The 15,904-nt window shown below is 41.7% G+C and overlaps 1 protein-coding gene across 4 annotated transcripts in view; it reads left to right on the top strand.

Moving 5' to 3' along the window:
- Cdc7 (cell division cycle 7) overlaps nt 1–12,285 on the top strand; it is a 22,084-nt gene extending 9,799 nt beyond the window's left edge. For 2 of the 4 annotated variants that reach the window (XM_031337162.1, XM_031337163.1), the window contains 8 exons: nt 830–923; nt 1,008–1,150; nt 2,091–2,340; nt 2,889–2,984; nt 3,791–3,966; nt 4,984–5,066; nt 6,999–7,148; nt 10,797–12,285. In XM_031337162.1, coding sequence (XP_031193022.1) covers nt 830–923; nt 1,008–1,150; nt 2,091–2,340; nt 2,889–2,984; nt 3,791–3,966; nt 4,984–5,066; nt 6,999–7,148; nt 10,797–11,188 — 1,384 coding nt within the window. In that variant the 3' untranslated portion in view covers nt 11,189–12,285. The remainder of the gene's footprint in view (nt 1–829; nt 924–1,007; nt 1,151–2,090; nt 2,341–2,888; nt 2,985–3,790; nt 3,967–4,983; nt 5,067–6,998; nt 7,149–10,796) is intronic. The other 2 variants (XM_031337165.1, XM_031337164.1) reach the window with 2 other exon arrangements.
- The last annotated feature ends 3,619 nt before the right edge of the window (nt 12,286–15,904 follow it).

The following is a 15,904-nucleotide window of genomic DNA, read 5'->3' on the forward strand; positions in this document are numbered from 1 at the left end:
AGACCAAAAAAAGGACCCCAAACAAAACAGTATGTGTCTACACAAATAAGTTGAGTTGGTTTTTTATTTGTTTGTCGCCTTGTTGTTTGTGTTGGCCATCCACTGCTGGACATGAGGCCTGCCTGTAAGGGCAGTCAGTCCACCTGCTAAGACTCATTGGAGAAAACTGACTTTTCTTTGCAAGGTGGTGTCAGTTGCAGGATAGTTTCTTGGTTAGAGTGGGAGCCCATGTCTTACTTCCTCTTACCCCACAGTGCTGGGACCCCATGCCATCTGGCTTGAGCTTATGCATGCTGCCCCAGTTTCTGTGAATTTATTCATGTTTCAGTCCTGTTGTGTCTGGAAGACACTGTCTCCTTGGAGTCATCTGTCCCCTCTGGCTCTTAAATCTTTGTGCTCTTCTGTGTAGCTCTTTGGGCTCTGACAGGAGAGGTTTAGAGATGTCCCATTTAGGACTGAGCGTGCCAGAATCTCTCAAGATTGACTTTATTAATAGGTGTGAAATGCTTAGACCAAAGCTTGGCTGATCATAGAGATGGCCAATGAGTGTTATTTATTTTAAAGCTATTACTAGTCATATCTTATCTGCTAATAAGTATTGTTATCTGCAGATATCTGTTTGCGTTGTTATAGTAACCTTGTAACTGGTGCTATTTTAGACTGAAAATTATATCTTTCACATGTCAGTTAAATACTTATATTCATGAATGTTATTTTGCATTTTCTAATAGTAAGTACATATGCATTGCTAAAATAATTCTTTTTTTTAAGGCATTAAGTTACAGTACATTCGACTTCCCTCTAAAGTTCATTGTGCGTTTTCCGATAGGGGGCAAGACAATGTCATGGGAGTTAAGTACTGCTTCAGAAAAGACGACCATGTGGTTATCGCGATGCCGTATCTGGAGCATGAGTCTTTTTTGGTAGGTTTTAATAGTTTGGAACTTTAATCAGCTAAATGTTTAAATTGAAACAATTTTGTGACTTCATTCATAACTTTATTTTAGGACATTTTGAATTCTCTTTCCTTCCAAGAAGTTCGGGAATATATGTTTAATCTTTTCATAGCTTTGAAACGGATTCATCAGTTTGGTATTGTTCACCGTGATGTGAAGCCCAGCAATTTTTTATATAATAGACGCCTGAAAAAGTAAGTGCAAAGAATCCCAGAAAACATTAGCAGTTGAATCCACGCTAAGGGTGTAGCCCATCTCTCAGACTGTAATCTTCACGTTGTTTCTCTTCATGTTTCATTGTGACTGGGGAGAGGAAATGGAATATGGAAAATAAATTATATCAGGAACACAATGGGCACTATGAGATGCTCACTTAGATAGAAGGAACTTGGAATCTAGCCTGTTTTCACCTTCGAGCCCTTGCTTCTAGGCTTTCTATTTTTGTTTTAATGAGAACGTTGGACAAAATAATCCATTTTCTGTTTGAAAAGCAAAGTTGTTATATGAGTATTTTTGTTGATTACATATGGAAGAGACCCTATAAGCTGAAAATAGCATTATGTTATTATATAAGTATATCATACTGAGTGTGGTAAGGAGTTAAAAGTATTCCCTAGCCTTGTTGTTTAGTTGGAAATTTTCTACTGTCCCGCCATCTTTCCTACTACTGTAGAACAACCCAGGGTTTTGTCTTTTGTCTTGGCTGTGCCCTCTTCTGCCTTGTCCCAGTACAGGCCAGGAGGGGACAGACAGTGCTCGGCTGGTTGGTTCAAGGACAGCCTTAGCTAGGAAGTACTTGGAGATTTTTCTTTTATCTTTTCTTTTTTGTTGTTGTTTTTGTTTTGTTTGTTTTTGAGATAGGGTTTCTGTGTATAGCCCTGGCTGTCCTGGAATTCACTCTGTAGACCAGGCTGGCCTCGAACTCAGAATCCGCCTGCCTCTGCCTCCCAAGTGCTGGGATTAAAGGCCTGCACCACCACTGCCCGGCTTTTTTCTTTTCTTTTTTAAAGGAATATTATACATTCTTAATTGTTCTAGAATGAATTACAGTTTCTGAATGTGATGTGACAGTGTTACAGTGTTATTAAGATTAAATTTCTCTAGGAGGGTAATAATTCTTGATTTGCTTCTAAGGTATGCCTTGGTGGACTTCGGTTTAGCCCAAGGAACCCGTGACACAAAAATAGAGCTGCTCAAGTTTGTCCAGTCCGAAGCTCAGCAGGAAGATTGTTCACGAAACAAATACCACGGAGTCATTGGACACAAGGGGCCCCTGAACCGCCTGGCACCTAAAAATGTGGATCGGCAATGTACTACAAAAACTTCTGTCAAAAGATCCTACGAAAACACACAAATTCACATTAAGCAAGGAAAAGACGGAAAGGTTGTACCTTTTACATTTTTGATAAGAACACTGGGAATGTTTCCATCACCAGCAGAGGGAGCTCTAATACTAGGGTAGCTCTGTGATTAAGCCCTTCTTACAAACCTGCGCGCCACAGTTTAGTTGGTTAGTGTTACTCAATGCTACTCTGCTTCAAACTAAGATTTCCCACCTTGTCAGCTTATGGTTTGCAGTTATTGATTATATTATATGATAAAACAAAAATTTTATGTTACAAAATTTAAGTTAGTTGTATCCTCTCTTTCTCTTTAAAGAGCATTATGATAAGTGTCTGTCTCCATTTTGGCTGCCCAGGAAAATGAAACACCTGTGTGGGTGGCCTTAAGAGTTTTTCGTGTTGTGTGTGTGGACTGTGGTGACGTCGTGTGGGTGCTGAGTTTTGCCTAGACTGTGTCTCCTTTCACAGTGTTTGGTGCCTGAGAATGCCTTGGCTGTCACGTAGTCTTTCAGAACTGTGGCAGAGGACAGCTGGCAGAAAGTGTTACAGATATGACCCTTAACTCTCCTTGTTTTTGTTGATATTGTAGGAGGGATCTGTAGGCCTTTCTGTCCAGCGCTCTGTTTTTGGAGAAAGAAATTTCAATATACACAGCTCCATTTCACATGAGAGCCCTGCAGAGAAAGTAAGTAATGCAGGTACAAAGCTTAGCTGCCAGCCAGCCACGCCCCGACCGGCTCGGGGATCCACTAGGGTAGGGTATTAGCCTGGCCTTGGCAGAAGATATTGCTACTTCAAGCATTTACTCCAGATTAAATCTTTAATCTTTTTCTGAACTCTCTTTGGTGGAATTTTTTATTTTGATTATCTTTTGCTGTTCTTTCTCTATAGGAACATTCAGAACAAGGCTAGACTTCATTCACCATGTGAGCTCCCAGGACCTCACAGTTCCAACACAGTCAGTAGTGTAAAAATTCCTATAAAGTGCCTTCAGCTTGGATGGTTTTAAGTTGGCTTAGGTACCCTGTGACAGCAGATTGGCATAGGCAGTATATCTGTGGGTTACAGTTGTGACATGGAGTCAGACCTTAGTGAGTAGTAAGTGTTAGTACTGTTATAATGTTTTTCTAGTGTATCGGGAAATGTTCAATAAAGTGGTAAATGTTTGCCAAGCTAATTAGTAAATTTTAATGATGTTACTTGACAGGAAACCCCAAAAAGTCTATAAACTTTTTTTTTTTTTTTTTTTGAGACACAGGGTTTTACTACATAGCCTAGACTGTCATCAAACTTGGAATCCTCCTGCCTCAGCCTCCCCAGTTGTGCTGTTATTAACATGTACAACCATGTCCAGTGGCCTTAAAATGTTTTCATAAACTTGCAATCCAGTGGTGCCGTCAGCAGTTTCGAATGATGCTCATGCTTCTGAGGCTGGTTTTACCATGCTTGTGTTTGAAGGCATCATGTTAAATGTCACAACTTCTTTTGTAGCTCATCAAGCAATCAAAGACTGTGGACATAATATCAAGAAAGCTAGCAACAAAAACGACGGCCATTTCTACGAAAGCTGTGAATAGCGTGATGAGGGAAACTGCCAGGTCCTGCCCGGCTGTCCTCACCTGCGACTGCTATGGGACAGATAGAGTCTGCAGCGTTTGCCTGTCGAGGTAACGCGTGCCTGTGGCGCTGGAGAGTCACTGCATGTGGCCAGACAAGATGAGCAACTGAAATAACTGTGGGGTAGTGGTTTAGTGAGGAAAGGGGATAACATGGGCCTCAGTCACAGCAGTGCAGTGAGCGGATAGCTTGACATGCACTGTTTGGGTGAAACCACTTTCTCTGGAGATGACATTTGCTGAGTGCAGCTGGGTGGGAGGGCCCCTGGAGACTGTCGTTTGCAGATGGCACTGTTGCTGTCCTCTGTGCCCCGCCTGAGCTCAGTAACCAGGACAGTGATACTGCTTCCTTCACGCTTGGTTCTTAGAGTTCTTCCTGATGAACTCAGGTCTACACGTGAGTGAGTACATCAGTAACCCAGGACTCCAAACAAAAGAGTTTTTATATGAATTCCCGTTGGCTTATATTTTTCTATTATGTTTTTTATTATCTACCATCTGTTTTTATATTTGGAAATTGTTTTGAAATCTGTCTGGGACAAAGCCAAGGCATAAGGGTTACACCAGGGTGTGAGGGTTGGGGAATAAATGTTTATCACATTAAGTTTTCATTGCTTATAAGAATTTTATTTGTATTACCAGGACAGAATTTTATGTGAACTAAATTAATAGCTTACATCTATCTGTGTGTCTTTCCTTTCTTTTCTTTCCTTTCTCTCTCTATCTCTCTGTCTGTCTGTCTGTCTGTCTATCTGTCTGTCTGTCTTTCTTTCTGTCTGTCTTTCTGTTTGTCTTTCTTTTCTTTTTCCTTCCTTTCTTTCTTCCTCTTTCTTTCATTTGTTTGTTCTTTCTTTCTTTCTTTCTTTCTTTCTTTCTTTCTTTCTTTCTTTCTTTCTTTCTTTCTTTCACAGGGTCTCTTTAAGTAGCCCTGGCTGTCCTAGAACTATCTATATAGACTAGTCTAGCTTCTGTCTTCTAAGTGCTGGGATCAAATGCATGCGCCATTCACTATGCCTTACTAATAGTCCAACTTTAACATAACTAGGTATCTTATTTCTTCCTCATAAGGCGGCAACAGGTTGCCCCTAGGGCAGGTACACCAGGATTCAGAGCACCAGAGGTCCTGACAAAGTGTCCTGACCAGACAACAGGTACGGAGTGTATAAGTGCCCTGCCCCCACCCTGCAGAGTGCTTGTTCTGCGTGTAGAATTTGTCCTCGCCACTGATGTCCATTGTCCCCAGTTCTAAGACAATGTGTTTCTTATGAAGTTCAATGTGAAATTTCTGATCGTAATGGTACTTTTTTTTAAATGACCCCCCCCCCAAGATTCCCCTCTCCAAGCTCCCTCCCCCCCATAGATTGTATTTGCTCACTGTATCTGAAAGATGATCTCACAGAGAATTCTTGCCATCAGCTGTCAGGGACACTGTATTCAGTCATTTTTTTGTCAAGGTGAGAATTGCAGTACTCACCTGTTTACATAATACTTCAGAAATTATCTGTGGTATAGGTGAAGTTTTTCATTTTTTTTCTACCATGAAAATAATACAATAGCAGTTAACAGATTTTGAAAAAGAGAAAAGGTTTCTAGAATCCAAAAAGTCGTAGAGCCTAGAAGACCCTGAGTTAAATGAACGGGTCACTTGGATGCACTGTGCACCTGTCTGTGCTGCTAGTGATGTAAAATGAGTGCGACTGTTGCATTCTCATTGGGATTGGAATACACCTGCTCATAAGTACAAAGTAACTTGTCAAACATGCTGATGACACTTGGGGTATTGATGAGCATCTGTTATCCAAAGGGTTATGAAAGAAGTTCATGTGATAGAAAAAAAAAATCACCTCTGAGGAAAATAGTATAGAGTTGGAGATTAGCATTGAGTAGGGCCCAAGAAACTCAAGAAACAGCATTGTCGAGCTGTGGAGTAAGCCATGAGTGTAGTGTTGCTTAGTACAAAGTGGGAGTCAGGAGACAGACTCCATGTACCGGAGTGACTGCTTGGACTGTGTGCCATAGATGCTGTTCGAGGGAAGAGAGGAATGGCTGTGTCCTAGAAGGCCAGTGCACATGTACAGGGAGAATAGAGTTTGTAGGCAAGTATCGTACTACAGTAGTCCAGCTGAAGGGTGAGGAGTGCCTGAGTGTGTGCATTTGTGACAATGGAGATGAAGGCGATCAAATGATAAGCATGCCTAGGAGGTGCTGCGTTTCAGCACTCACGTGATATGCTGAAGGAAAAGGCTTTCAGAGTGTTTACACAACTAGCTTGAGGGACCTGGATGTGTGCCCAGAAACAAGGTGGAGAACGAACAAGAACTTGGTTTATAGGGAAAGGTAGAATTGCTCTAAACCATAGCTGGTTTGAGATTTGTGGCACATCCGTATGGAATGTCCTATAGAGCAAAAGGTCAGTCTGAAGCTCAGGGGAAGAGCAGGGGTGCAGACACGGCTGAGCATCAGTACAGAATGGACCTATACGCGAGAACGTGCAGTGAAGAGATTGGATGCTGAGGAGCCTCAGCTCTGACGGCAGAGGAGCAGAGAGTGATTCAAGTGAAACTATGACGGGACAGTGCTGAGTGGCCAGGGAACCCCAGTAACTTAGCACTAGGATGTTAGGAGAAAGAGGTCAAGTCAAGCTGGTTTTGTTGTAGCTACGCTGGTGTTAATTCTGAGTGTGTTTCACTAAAAGGAAATACCTGTACTACCAAGTCGCCATCTTGAAAAACATCCAGATTTCTTCCCAAATAGCTACTGTTGAATTTCCTTTGATCCTATAAGATGTACATTTATTTACAATTTTCTAATGATGAAATATTTCTAATCACCAGCGTGTTCAAGAGAGAAAACCATTTTGCAGGAATGTTGAATTAGAGTTGTGGTTATACTTTAGAATCTCCCAAGAAACTTAAAGTCTATTCCAGAACTGTCTGAAGGGAATGCTGTTGAGTTGAGCCTGTGTGTCATACTGTAAGTTTTCTAAGATGATGTTCTCAGTAAAGCTCTGCAACTACTGGTTTAGGTGACCATACGATGAGACTTTCGGGCTGGTTCTTAAAGTCTGTTGTTTTCTGTCACAGCGATTGACATGTGGTCTGCAGGTGTCATATTCCTGTCCTTGCTCAGTGGGCGGTACCCGTTTTATAAGGCCAGCGATGACCTAACTGCTTTGGCTCAGATCATGACAATCCGAGGATCCAGGGAGACTGTCCAGGCCGCTAGAGCTTCTGGTAAGGTTTAAATTCTAGATCAAGGCAGAGGCTTTTGATTATCGCCTATAGATTGCTAAGTAAAGGTTACAAAATTCCCCTCCCAAGGAAACTTACTCAGTGTTCATAAGTCATGCACCCTTAGGAAATTATTCACTTGCTTGAAAACAGTTACTTTGTTTAAATAGAGTGGACAGCTGTTTCCAATAGAGTGCTGGTGCCCAGCACACATACTACACTAGTGACTTGTGTGTAAAGACTGGACAGTCGTGTATACTACAGCATGCTTGTGCCCACACTAGTGTTTTAGGCTGAACCTTACATTCCTTTCTTTGTCCTATGTCTTCTATACATTTTTAATAGTCAGTTTCAATCTGCTGTATGTTAGACATTGTACTTGGCACTGGACTAAGGATTCCTGTGAAGGAAGATAATAGAAGTATGTATTACTAGCCCTTGGTGTCTGTGTGCTTTAGGGTAGCAGAGGAGAAACAGATCTCTTATGGCATATTGTCATGCGTGCACACATATATGGAATTTCTTCAGTTTTTTGAGACAGGGTTTCACTGTGTACCTCGGGCCCACCTGGAATTCACAGGGATCCATCTGCCTTTTCCTCTGGAGTACTTGTATTACATTATGTGATACCACACTCGGCTCATGAGCATAAATATTAGCGACACAGGTTAAGTGCAATAGCACATTCTGTGAGGTGCCTGAGAATCACTTCAGCCTTGCTCTGGTAGCCCAAACCCAAATGGCCACGATCTGTGTTTTTATTCTCCAGGTAGTATTATAATTGCTACTTCCCAGAGGTCAGTGGGTGATATGGACAGACCCTCAGCTGGCTTACCTCAAAAATAGCTAAGCTGCTGTGTGCCCAGCCCCAGGACTAGCGGTTTGTAGGCAGGAATACATATCAGAATTAACTAACCACTTTTAAGAACTGCATACATCTGCCCCTATCCTACCCACTCATGAAAAATACAGTTTAGAAAATGGGAACACTTGTTAGGACGTCTTGTGCTTAGAATGACTGGGAACGGCCCTGGCTGTGGAGCACAGGCTGCCGAGGTCTGACGTGCCAGAACACTGTATGGAGGTCTTCAGGAGAGTCTCACAACAGGCTTGCCAGAAGTATGTCGGCAGCACTGACTGTGCAGCGTGTGCCTCTTACTTAGAATAAGAACACTTTGTTTGAGGTTAGTAGGCTGAAATGATGCACACAAGGGACATGTTACATTGTTGTCTTGAAATTAGTTTACATTACAAAGAATAGAACATGCTTACATATGTTCGCAACCACTTAAACCTTTCAACCTCCCAGTGAACAGCTTTAAGAGAAGGTCGGAGATCTGGAGCTTCTCAGCCAGTAACAAAACATTTTGTTAAAGAATTTGAATTTCTATCATTGATAATCCAAGTTATGATGAAGTGACATCTGGTGAGAAATACTCTCAGGCATATCCGTTGATAGCACGCAAAGCCTTCTGGAATTTGCTGTTAAAGTGCTTTTGTCTTTTTTTGTAGTGTGACAGTTGAGTGGTTTTTCTAGTGTAGCATCTGTAGTTACTTCACCAGATCTTACGGCCTTGAGCTAGTGCAGGAGAAGGCTCAGTGCCCACAGACCCACTGTTTCATATGGCTCGCCTGTTGTGCAGAGCCTGCCCTGTTGCAGTGGGCCTTAAATATTGATTGCATTGTACTGAGTAAATTCAAAGAAAACTTGGAGCTGAAACAAATGCCTGACACAACATATCCTTGCAGAATGTGTTCATTAGATTGTTCCCTCAATACTTTAAATGTACTTTTAGTCAAGTGCTAAAATTTGTGTGTATTTATTGCCTGGGACTTGCTGAACTTCATCTCTTGATGTCAGAGCAAACTAATAAACTAAGGGATAAACTGTACTGTTCTCCTCCTCTGGCTAAAGTTTCCTAGCAAAGAAGAGAGTTCTAAAAGTAAACCTGGATGGATATGCACCCTCATGACTTAATTTGTGTTCATTTGTCTCCATTACTTTTTCTGGTACTGCCCAACTCTTCCTGTCTGATAATTATATTAGAAAATGTGACAGTGCAGGTCAGTGTTTAAGCCAAATGTCTGTTTAATAGAGAAGTCTACAGTATATGATTGCCTGTATATAGGGAAGTCTACAGTATATGATTACCTGTGTATAGGGAAGTCTACAGTATATGATTACCTGTGTATAGGGAAGTCTACAGTATATGATTGCCTGTATATAGGGAAGTCTATAGTATATGATTGCCTGTATATAGGGAAGTCTACAGTATATGATTACTGTATAATAAGGAAGTATATAGTATATGATTACCTGTTCCTATCCTTACTTTGCTCACTTTGATAGTAAGTTGATGTTAAGTTGTTTTTAAAATATTTGAGTTTTTTTTTTTTTTAAGTGTGTTTCTGTTATGCATGTGTGCATGCTTGTAGAGACCTGATGTTGACATCAGGAGCCTTCCTCATTTCTCTTCTTATTCACTGAGACATAGCTTGCTGATATGGCTACTCTTACAAGCCGGCTTTCTCTGAGGGCCTCCTGTCTTTGCCTTCTGAGCACCATAAATTATAGGTGTGCTTCCACACTCAGTAGGCATTTGTGTAGTCTATGGGGACCAGAACTCCAGTCCTCACACTTAGCACAACACATGCTTTATCCACCGAGTTATCCCCACCCTAACATTTTTATTTTTGAAAACCCTGAGATCTGCTTTGTTTTTTTGTTTTGTTTTGTTTTTATTTTTTGAGACAGAGTTTTTCTGTGTAGCCCTGGCTGTCCTGGAATTCACTCTGTAGACCAGGCTGGCCTTGAACTCAGAAATCCACCTGCCTCTGCCTCCCAAGTGCTGGGATTAAAGGTGTGTGCCACCACCGCACAGCGAGATCTGCTTTGTTAATTGATTCATTCATGACCATGCCTGGGGTGGGGGGCCAGGCACTGTTTATTGTCATTAGAGCTATAATCCGAGTCAAGAAAAGTGCTTGCTGTTAGAGATGAATAGGGTTGAGAAAGACAGGAGGATATGAACAGGCTTAGCACTTATCCATTGTTCTAGAACAGCATCTAGACTATTGAAGTAAATAGGGGTTTGGGAGGTCTAGTACAACAGACATCAACTACATCTGGTATGTGTACCAGGAGATGTATAGTTGGAGGAGTTCCAAGTATCTTAATCGTCAGAGAGCTCGCAGGCTCACAGGTGAGAAGACATGCTTCATTAGTTACGACAGTAAAGTAGTGATTCAGTTTTGCTGATTATAACAGAAACTTAGCAAGGACGTTCGGAATACGACCCTCACAAATATAATTCTTGAGCTAGACAACAGCATCCTAACACACTGGGGCATCCTAGGAAAGACATGGGCCCCAGAGGTGGTGGGGTTAGGAGGAAGAAGAGAGGAGCTGCAGCTTGTAAGAGTTACAGAAGCTGGCAGTTAGGTAAAGCCTGGCCTAGCGCAGCCCCCCCCCCCCCACACACACACGCCACTTCCTCTCTCCTCTCCCCTGTTTGTAGGCTGGCTTGCCGCTGTTGAATACACTTGGCCTTCTATTTCTTCTCAGATACATAACATTTATAAGGCACATGACTGGACTTACTTGGTTTTCATGAATTGCGTCTGATATATTGAATATTTTTTTTCTTTAAGGCAAATCAATTTTGTGTAGCAAAGACGTCCCAGCACAAGACTTGAGAGCACTCTGTGAGAGACTACGGGGTCTAGACTCTACCGCTCCCAAGTCAGCCATTGGTCCTCCAGGGAGTGTTTCCCATGACCCTGCTGCCTCAGAGAGTACTGACCAGAAAGCGTCCCATGGACAGGCTTCCCAAGCTCAGTACTCAGAGGATTCCTTGTATAAAAGGGACAGCGATGGCTGGAGGAGTCATCTCAGAGACTGTACTGCTAGCTCAGAAGGCTGGGACTCGGTACCTGACGAAGCCTATGACCTGCTTGATAAGCTTCTGGATCTAAACCCAGCTTCAAGGATAACAGCAGAAGCAGCCTTATTACATCCATTGTTTAAAGATATGGACTCCTGATACAGCTCTTCACTTACTGTTGCTGCTGTGTGTTGTGAGGTGGTGTAGATAATCACAGGTTATTTGTGTCCAAGTCTAGGGGAGAATGAATAACTTACTTTAAAATTATAGTATTTGCTCTGATGTCAGATTGTAAACAGTATAAGAATTCTTAAAGACCTGGGGGAATCCTTGACAGGATCTTTAGTTAAAGCACCAAGTAGACTCAGCTGCTTAGTGTCCTGGTGTTCTCTTCCTCAAGAACAACCTTACTTAGCCTGATGCATGGCTTCAGGTTACAGGTTGTAAAGTTAGCAAACGTGACAGGGAGAAGATGAGGGGGAGCAGTTTCCAGGGCAGTGTGGGTCTGCACTAGGTGCATGGGGACCGGCTGATGGTGGTGTGTAGGGAAGGCGTGCAAATGAACAAATAGTTACTGTAGAGATGTTTGTCACCACCTAACATGGTCATTGTAACTTACACAGTGCTTACTGCAGAGTTTCTGGGTGCTTCACTAAGTGTTACATGTATTTATATTTGGAGCCGAATAATGTGTGTACTGTTGATAAGACAGAACTACTTTTTTTCCTCACACTACCTTTGTTTGTTTAATTAGGTAATGGCCACAAGGAAAATCGAGCATAGAACTGGAACATTACTGGCAATTTTCTTTTTCCTTTGGTCTGCCAGGAGCATCCACATTTCTGCATTTCTGTTCTAAGTTGATCTTGGTCGGGAGGAGTAGGTCTTAGGTAACTAAGAAAAAGATAAGAAGGGGACAAAGTAGCAGAGGGCTTGGTATGGCAATGTGTGCATTATTTTTGTTCTAAACTTCTCTCTGTCTGTGATAGTGTGCCTGGCTTCCCAGGAGTTGGGATAGACTTACTGAGGAGGTCCTGCTTGTATTGTCACCACAGACTATATGGAATTGTCTCTCAGAGTGTTTAGTTTACTGTTGTGAATATGGGTGGATCAATGTGTCTCATTAATCAATTTGATGTGTATATATAATGTATATTTGTGTGTATACAAGCTCTGTCTTATGCTGTAATTTTTTTAAAACTTGAATGTTTTGGGATATGTATTTAATAATAAACTTTTAGATTCTTATATCAGAATAGTTATTTAAAGAATAATAACTTAAGCTAGGCACATGTGGTATGTGTTGATAGTCTGCCCGGGTTACTTGAGCCATGGAGAGCCAAAGAAGACCAGGGAAGAGAATACTAAGCTTTTCTTTCCTTTTTTTTTTTTTTTCCAGCCTGATGTGATGGTTCCACACTTTTAGTCTCAGAACTCAGCAGGCAAAAGTGAACAGATCTCTGGAGTTCAAAGCCAGCTTGGTCTATGTGATGAGTTCCAGGCCATCAAGAGCTATATAGTGAGACCTTGTTTATATATAAATTAAAATTAGTTCTACTCCCTCTGAGACTAATGAGCAACCCTCCTCCTATAGAGGATAATAGTGGTTCAAGTACAGGCCTGGCTGAGTTAAGCAAAGACAGAATACCTGTGCAAATGTGCTCATTGGCCCAGGTACCAGATTTTTCAAAATGTAAAGCACTGTCTCAGTAATTAAAATGGAATCTTAATGCACCTACAAGTTTTGACTCAGAAGTTGCCTCTCAGGAGAGGAAGAGGGTAAAAGAATTGATCAAAACAGGGACAGCAGCCTCAGGAGATTGAGAATTCACACTTGCTTTAAGTTCCTTAAGGTCAGGACTTGATTGACATGCAAGAATTGACTATAAAGAGAATGTTAACAAAGTTAGCCAATATTATAAGTTGGTTTTCAGAAAATTTTAGTCCTTTTGGAGAATGTTGCATCAATTTTGGGAAAACGTCCTTTCTTGCCTCTACCTTTCCAGTGCTGGCATTACAGATCCCAGTTTTGTTTATGGGTCCTTGAGATCAGAACTCAGTAACTCCAGCATAAGTGGCAAATGCTTTACCTAAGTCGTCTCTTCAGCTCCTTTGTAGTTAACACCATTTTATAATGGTAGGTGCTTCCCTGTAATAACTAGGCAAAATAGACATTTTGAGAAAAGGAATAAGAAGGTTATGCTGGGTGCCAGAGAGATGGCTCAGTGGTTAAGAGCTCTGGCTATTTTTTTCAGAGGTTCTAAGTTCAATTCCCAGCAATGACATGGTAGCTTACAACCATCTATAATGAAATCTGATGCCCTCTTCTGGCATACAAGTGTGCATGCAGATAAAGTAGTCACATATACAAAATAAATAAATCTTTTTAAAATTAAAAAAAAAAAAAAAACAGTTATGCTGGGCATAGCACAGGATTTAGGAGCTCAAGGGTAGCCTGGGCTTAAGACTGTATCCAAGTACCATGTTGTTTTCCAATTATAAAAGTTTCTGGAATGTAGGACGATTCTTCCTGGTTAGCTTTTTTAAAGATTCTTCTGCTTAAACTAGAGATTGTTAAGGTTTTCATTTAATAGCCCTTTGGACATTAAGAACTATTAGCATAAGCTACAAGTACTGGTTTTGAAGAGGCTGTACGGCAGCCTTCTTAATGAGACTTTCCCTAATAAGGAGGTGAATATGCTTTTTGTAAAAGACCCAAATAGAAAACAGTGGCTGAAGAATTGTTATTCTAAAGAATCCAACTGAGCTTGTTTCAAAATCTTAACAAAACTTGTCAAGTAACGCTTAAGTATCCCTTAGTTTCTGGCATCAGCATTGTACGAACAAATTTGTGTTACAAATGTCAGAATATTGATTACATACGGTCTTGAAATCCACAAAACTTCTAGACTTGGGTCTTACTATTTTTTGTTGTTTATGTAATTTCAACCTGATATGTCACTATAAAGTTAGTTATCTTAAAAAAAAAAAAAAGCCAAGTTTGGCGAGTCTAACTGTCTGCCAGTGTCTGCAGATGTGTTGTTTCTGCCCACGTGGGTGCTTGTCGGCTGTGCTCTTTAAAGAGCAGCCTCCAGACCGTTGTGACAAGTCTTGTTTCAAGAATTTTCCCATCTTCTTAAGGTTGATGTGGCGTTTCCTGATTTTGTCAATAAGTGTGTGTGTGTGAACTGCTACCTCTCCTTGAAGGGTAGACTGCAAGTTCCAGACAAGCCGGCAGAAGTAGTTGACGTGCCACATTACACAGGTTGTCATCAGAATGATCCTAGTCGCCGACAAGCCGAGGCTTCCACAACCAGCAGTGTTCCAGATGCCTCAAGTGAAAAGTGTGGTCTTAGCAACTTCAAACCTGGTGAGAATGTGTAGGAAGGCCAGGAAAGCTACAAACCCTGTGCACGAGAACATTAGCTTGATAAGAGCTTAGAGGAAGGAAAATTAGTTAAAAAGATAAAACTGACCTTGAACTTTTAGTGCTTTAGACATTGACACTTGACAGGAAAGTGTTTAAAAGGCTGAGCAGCTTCAAACCTGTTTGAAGAGTGTCTCCTAACCTTATGAGGCAAAAACAGTCAACTAATGACTACAGTGTGGATGCTTTATACTTCTTTTTAAGCATGTCCTGTGAGCAGAATAACCTTTTGAGGGTGACACCACCAATCTTAGCCACCAACGACATTCCACCTTGGACTCCACTGAAGCAGTGCTTTAAAAAAAATAAATAATGGCTGGCAGAGATGGCTCAGTGGGTAAAAATGTAAAAATCTTGTAGAGGACCCAGGGTCATACACATGGTTTATAACCATCCCTAACTCTAGTCCCAGGAGATCCAGGACCACCTCTGATGTTGGTGTGGGCACCAGAAATACATGCACACATACAAACAGGCAGGCAGAACTCTCACACATAAAAATTAATAAAAACAAATTAAGCAAAGTAATAGATTTTGCACTAGAAAATTTAATCCCAACAGATGAAAGTAGCTAGAAAATTAACCTCATCTCTTGCTAGATCAGGCAATGCTAGTTGCTAGCCGCTAACCAAGAAGATGGACACCTCGAGACCAGAAGAGTACAGGCTAGATACTGTAAGCTGTGCCATGAGTGAGGGGCACTCCCAGATGGAGAGAGGACTGTCGGGTGGTTCATTTCTAGTCTGAAGGGTCACGCATGCTCACTATCTACCTCGAGGTCACCGTGCTGTGCTGTGTGCATGTAATTATGTGTTTGCCCTTAGTGTAGATTCCTCCTGTAACTGCTGAAGACCATAGCATATGCTGTAGAAATGACAATGGGGACAAGACAAGGAAGTGACTTACAAGCAGATAGATGGCTCCACAGCACCACACTGTGACTTAACTCAGTCTTCAAGAGCAGGGGCAAGGTCTGGGGAGCCAAGCACCTCCTGCAAGTGTTACTAATGTTTCCTTACTATATACTTTTCTCTAAGGGTAGTGAAATAAATGCCTGGTGTTTTACTGTTACCTTGGGGGAGAAGGGGGAGGAAGGGTTTGAGACAGGGTCTCTTCATAGCCCTGGCTGTCCTGGAACTCACTCTCTAGACCAGACTGGCCTCCAACTCATAGAGACTTTCCCTGCTTCTCCCTCCCCAGTGCTGGGATTAAAGGAGTGTGTCACCACACCCAGCCTCCAAGTGAGTGTCTAGAGTGTGGTGAGTTGCAGTGCCTGGGGACTCCAAAAGAGGTCATTGGAACCCCTAGACCTGAAGTTTCAGGCAGTTATAAGACCACTAGACATAGATGCTGGTCATGAACCCAGGTCCTCTGGAAGAGCAGTGCACTTTTTTAATTTTGTTTTTTGTTTTGTTTTGTTTTCTTTTTCTTTTTCTTTTTCTTTTTCT

This window comes from Mastomys coucha, unplaced genomic scaffold (genome assembly GCF_008632895.1).
Source record: "Mastomys coucha isolate ucsf_1 unplaced genomic scaffold, UCSF_Mcou_1 pScaffold22, whole genome shotgun sequence".
Classification (NCBI taxonomy): Eukaryota; Metazoa; Chordata; class Mammalia; order Rodentia; family Muridae; genus Mastomys; species Mastomys coucha.